This window comes from Priapulus caudatus, unplaced genomic scaffold, assembly GCF_000485595.1.
Source record: "Priapulus caudatus unplaced genomic scaffold, Priapulus_caudatus-5.0.1 Scaffold425, whole genome shotgun sequence".
Classification (NCBI taxonomy): Eukaryota; Metazoa; Priapulida; class Priapulimorpha; order Priapulimorphida; family Priapulidae; genus Priapulus; species Priapulus caudatus.
In genome coordinates, this window is record NW_014577486.1 from 380,005 (window position 1) to 385,302 (window position 5,298).

General features: G+C 52.7%; 1 protein-coding gene across 1 annotated transcript in view; it reads right to left on the reverse strand.

Annotated features, from left to right (window-relative positions):
* LOC106810270 (SLIT-ROBO Rho GTPase-activating protein 1-like) overlaps positions 1 to 5,298 on the reverse strand; it is a 72,800-nt gene that overhangs the window by 34,921 nt on the left and 32,581 nt on the right. Inside the window, exon 13 of the mRNA XM_014813563.1 lies at positions 30 to 627. Coding sequence (XP_014669049.1) covers positions 30 to 627 — 598 coding nt within the window. The remainder of the gene's footprint in view (positions 1 to 29; positions 628 to 5,298) is intronic.

The window sequence follows — 5,298 nt, forward strand, 5'->3', positions numbered from 1 at the left end:
GTTGCGTCGGCGGTTGCGTCGGCGGTTGCGTCGGCGGTTGCGTCGGCGGTTGCGTCGGCGGAGGCTTCGCCGATGTTGTCACCGCTTGTTGGCGGCGTGCTGAGAGTCAGCGCCGGACAACTCTTCGACGTCTTCGACTTAGAGTAATCCTGTCGCTTAGCAACGTGCACCACGGCGGCGTCGCATCGCTTCACGATCGTCATCTTCGGCGGCAAGCCGACGTCCTTCCGCGGCGACCTGTCCTCGGCTTCCCTGACGACAACAGCGCGCGTCGTCGGCGACTTCCTTTCCCCGACGGTGTCTCCTCCTGGCTTCTCCGCTTTCAGCGTCGCGGTGCGACTCTCGCTTCCCGTCGCATCCCCGCTCGGTCTCCGCCCGCTGGACCCTCCCTCCGTCATCCTCCTCGCCTCTTCCGCCTTCCAGCCTGCAGCCAGCTTCTTCGGCGGGGTCGTGTACATCTCGCTCTTCTCGGCGTCGGACGAGAGCAGCGTGGCGACGGGAGCGCCGCCAGCGTCCTTGACGATCTGCACGACGGCGTAGGGTCCCTGGGAGCCGACGCTCGTTGCCATGGGCGACTCGAAGCAGCTGCTGGGTCGCTTGCTGGACGCGTCCGACAGCATCGTGTCTCTGAGTGAAGGAGAGAAGGAGGAGAGACGCGTTAGTCGGGACTGGTTGGCGCGCGGGAGGAAAAGGAACCCCAGTTATGAATGTTACGGGAGGGGAGGAACCCAGTTATGAATGTTACGTGAGGGAGGAACCCCAGTTATGAATGTTACGAACCTCCACTCCACATGAACGCTCTTGGACATAGGATTTAATCACTGCGTCTGCCACATCTGCATCCTTGCTCACTTTCATATGCTTTCTGGCACTCAATGAACCAATGCTTTCCACATTATACTTTAGTGAAAAAAATTCGAAGCCGTTTGTTTCTAATTTATAAACAAATCGCCAACTGCCATCTACCGGACACTTCTCGAGTTATCGGTCTGTGTCTGGCAAATAGCGGTAAGTTCATTTTTTTTGATTTTTCAGATTTGGTCCGGATTTCCCGAAATCCGGGAAGGCGGGGTCCGGAAAATAGAGGTTCAACAGTATGTAACGTGTTATTAACGTATATAACATATTAAACGTAATATATGTAACATGTTACAAATGTTAATATTAATGTACATAACATGCAACATTGCGCACATACACGTCTGTACACCTGGAGTAGTGAGTCCGTAGTAACACCTATATAGCACAGGTCATCGACACAGCGTTTGCTATCTATTGGCATGAATGAGGGCGTCTGCGTATTCAACCGCCCTCCTGCCGCATGAGTGAAAGGTCCACGTATTCGAACGTAGCCCTCCCGGTTTACATGAGTATATTGGCATGAATGTGTCTGCCAATTTGTCGACCTGCTTTCGTCAAATCGTCTACGTATTTGACCGCAGTCCTCCTGCCTTACATGCATCTCCCGGTGCCCTCTCCCGCACACTCCTCCTCTGCCGTTATATATAGGGGAGTAGGAACGAGTGCGAGGCACCTCGCACGGCGTGTGTCTCTGTGGCGCATCTCCCCCTCCTCCCCCGAGCCTTCCCAGCGTGGGCGTGTCTCTCTGTGAGCTCTCGCCCCCCACACCCCACACACACACGCGTGTCCCTACACGTCGCTAGATTTCAGGTCCATATCGGCGAGCAGCGCCGCCTGGCGGCTAAACTTTTCCGACTGCGTCCTCCGCATGACGATCGGCGACTTTTTCGGCGACGAGCTCTTTCTCTCCGCCACCGGCGGCGCCGCGGTCGTTTTCCCTGCCGCTAGGGGCGCCGGTTCGTTCTTCTTCTCCGTCGCTAGGGACGTCATACTCCTTTTCTCGACCGCAGGCGAAGCTGCGTTTGCCTTCCCTGTCACCGGAGACGCCGCACTCTTCTTCTCGAACGCAGTGGAAGCCGTTTTTGTCTCCGCCACCACTAGAGGCGCTGCGTTCGTCTTCCCCGCCACCGGAAGTGCCGCGGCGTCGTCGGCTGGCTTCGCCGACACGTCCAGCTGGCGCATCGTCATGCCGAGCTCCATCTCCAGGTTGCTGAGGGCGCGCGAGATGTCAGACGACGGACCGTCCAGCAGAGGCTCGGCCGACTGCGACCGCAGCAGCTTGCCGACTTCGCCGCCGCCGCCGTGCGACGTCCGGCTCGGCAGCGACGCCGTGCCGAGCTCGGCGTGCTCGGACGTCGACGTCGGCAGGCGCAGCGCGACGCTGCTGCCACCGCCGTCGGCGGCGCGGCGTTCGAGAGAGTCCGGAGTCGACCTGCTTAGTTCGACGTGGCCTTTCTTGAGCGTCGATCGGCCCGTGCTGGCAAACGTGTCGGCCGACGTCAGCGCCGACGTCGTCGGCAGCGGCGCGACGAGGCCGACAGGGGGCGTCGTCGTCGGCAGGTCGCAGACGATGTCCGGCCGCTCGGCGGCGGCGACGAGGAAGCTTGACTTGCGACTGCGCGACTCTAGGTACGCGACGTCGGCGCGCACAGACGCGAGCACGTCGTCGAATTCGCGGTCGACGTCGGCGCGGACGACCACAGCCGACGTGCTGCCGACGCCCGCCGCGCTGCTGCTGCACGTTGCATTGTTCTTATTGTTGCCGTTGCGATTGAACGCGGCGTTATCGTTCGGCTGCGAACACGCGTCCCCGCCCGGCTCCTCCTTCTTCCTCTCCGTCCTCGCCGGAGAGGAAACCTCTTGCCTTCGTGGGGAGGAGGAAGCACTGGGTGTGGGTTTAGAGTTGCCCGCAGGCGGGGTGCAATTAGTGGCGGGCGCGGTGGAGGCGTCAGAGAGAGCGGTTCCACTGGCAGAGGTGTGGCGTGGGGGGGATCCATTGACAGAGAGAAAGAGTGAGAGGGGGCGGGATAGAGAAAATGAGAAATAAAGAGAGAAAAGAGAGACTGTGAGCTAAACATAAACAGAGAGCGAGCTAGATAATGACAGAGAGAGCGCGAGAGGGAGAAAGAATGAATGAAAGAGAGAGAGAAAGAGAGAGAGAGAAAAAAAAAGATAGCGAGAGAAGAATAGAGAGAGAAGGATAGAGAACGATAGAGAGAGAAGGAAAGAAAGAGAAGGATAGAGAGAGAGACAAAAAAAGAGAACCAGAGAACAGAGAGAGGACGAGGGAGAGAGAAGGAGAGAGAAAGGGAGACAGTGCGCGCGCGAGAGAGAGAACGAGAGAGAACGAGAGAGAGAGAAAAAGAGAGAGAGAGAGATAGATAGAGAGAGAGAGAGAGAGAGAGAAAGAGAGAGAGAGCGAGAGAGAGAGAGAGAGCGAGAGAGAGAGAGAGGGCGTTGGCCGGATGGGCGCTGCTGCGCGGTGAGCAGCATTTACGGTTGTTGTTGCTCAGCGTCATCATCATTATCAGTCCTCGGCGCTGATTCCGACTAGCTTCTCCGTCGGCCGCGCAGCTCAGAGCGTGTCCGGGTGAAGACGCTGCCGTACAGGTCTCCTGCTGAGCGAACACGCGTCGGGGAGTCGCTGTGTCGTCGCTGAGCCGAGGTGATGACGTCATCGCAGCCGTGCAGTTATATAGACGCGTTAAGACCTGCTTTGTTATATATTCTATATTATATATACATTCTATATTATGTACATTCTATATTATATATGCTATTTGCTACATATTGTTATATTGATATACCATCGGATGCCCTTTTTACTTTATTCTTTAACTTTTAACCTTTTTATGACGATTCCAATCTTTTAGAGTATGTAAGAACATAGGTGATTGACATTTACAAGTATTCGCCGCACAGCGGGTGCACACGCAGCGCGATCTCGCGTGATCTCGTGTGACTTTCCCTCGAAGAACATTTGCGCACTGTCTCCGGGATACTCATTCATTGTAAATAACTGTGAAATTGCAAACTCGACGAGAGATAAATACTATGCAGAACCCGCGGCGCAATTATAAATAAATGCTATCCGATACGACGGGGTTCCATTATCTCCCTTCCCCTATTTTGCCATTGAGAGGTACGATTACTGCCTGAGTATTATTATTAGTTATGAATGTACCTTTCTGGAAACATTACACTTCCTGAACGAGTAAGTCAGCAGAACGAAAACGCCGAGCTCGTGTGCGAATCATATTCGGGAGCATTTTGACATTTATTTTCCGAACCTTTGACGAATTATGATTACAGTGTAACAAATGATGCGGCGATTTTGAGAGTCATGTTATGGTTAGGGTCAGGCATTTGCAAAGTTTTCATTTACCAAGTTACGTATTCATTATTAATTATTAAATAATATTTATTAGATTTTTATACTATATACAAATACAATTTTCACACGTTTCTATTTTCCTTATAGAATCGTTATTTAATTTATATGTAAATTTTAACCGGGTTCTTCTTACCCGAGAATCATTATGAAAATTATACGTACACGCCAATTTCTAACTCGTTTCTAATTTTTTTCCTAGGGCACGAAAACTGTTTCGTTTCGGGTCGCACGGGCCTTCGAAATCACCACGAAGGTGACCTGCTTCGAAATCTGCTAGCACATATTCATCCGTTTATCTATACAGCTATAGTAAATCACGCGTGATGCGCGCTCGCACGTGAGCAGATGATCATAGATTGTCACATTAAAAAAAAAATTTGCGGGAGTGATCAAAGCGGCGGGAAAGAATAGCGGTCGGCGACGCGATAGCGCGTAAGCACGCGAAAATAGCAGACAAATCAAAGCAATTGCCGCGCCCCGCTCAGTATTATCGCGTAGTAGCACGTCGTAGCGCGAGATCTCGCGCGAAAATGCAGACAGATTTGTTTAACGGTCCGGCAGGTTTGGTTGTCTATAGCGTGGATGATGCGGCCGTGTGCGTACCCTGGGCCACAGGGAACCCTACGTCAAGGGCGGCCTGCCCCTAAACTAATAATATTATTATTATCATTATTAAATCTTTATTGCATGTAATTCAAATACAAATACATGTACTGAAGACAGTCTTTTTCGTATCTAGTGGTCCGCCCACCTAACCCTATACATACAACGGAGATGCCCACCTAACCCTATACATACAAGGGGGATGCCCACCTAACCCTATACATACAAAGGGAATGCCTACCTAACCCTATACATACAAGGGGAATGCCCACCTAACCCTATACATACAAGGGGGATGCTCACCTAACCCTATACATACAAAGGGGATGCTCACCTAACCTATACATACGAAGGGGATGCCCACCTAACCTATACATACAAGGGGATGCCTCACCTAACCTATACATACGAAGGGATCGACCCACCTAACCTATACATAC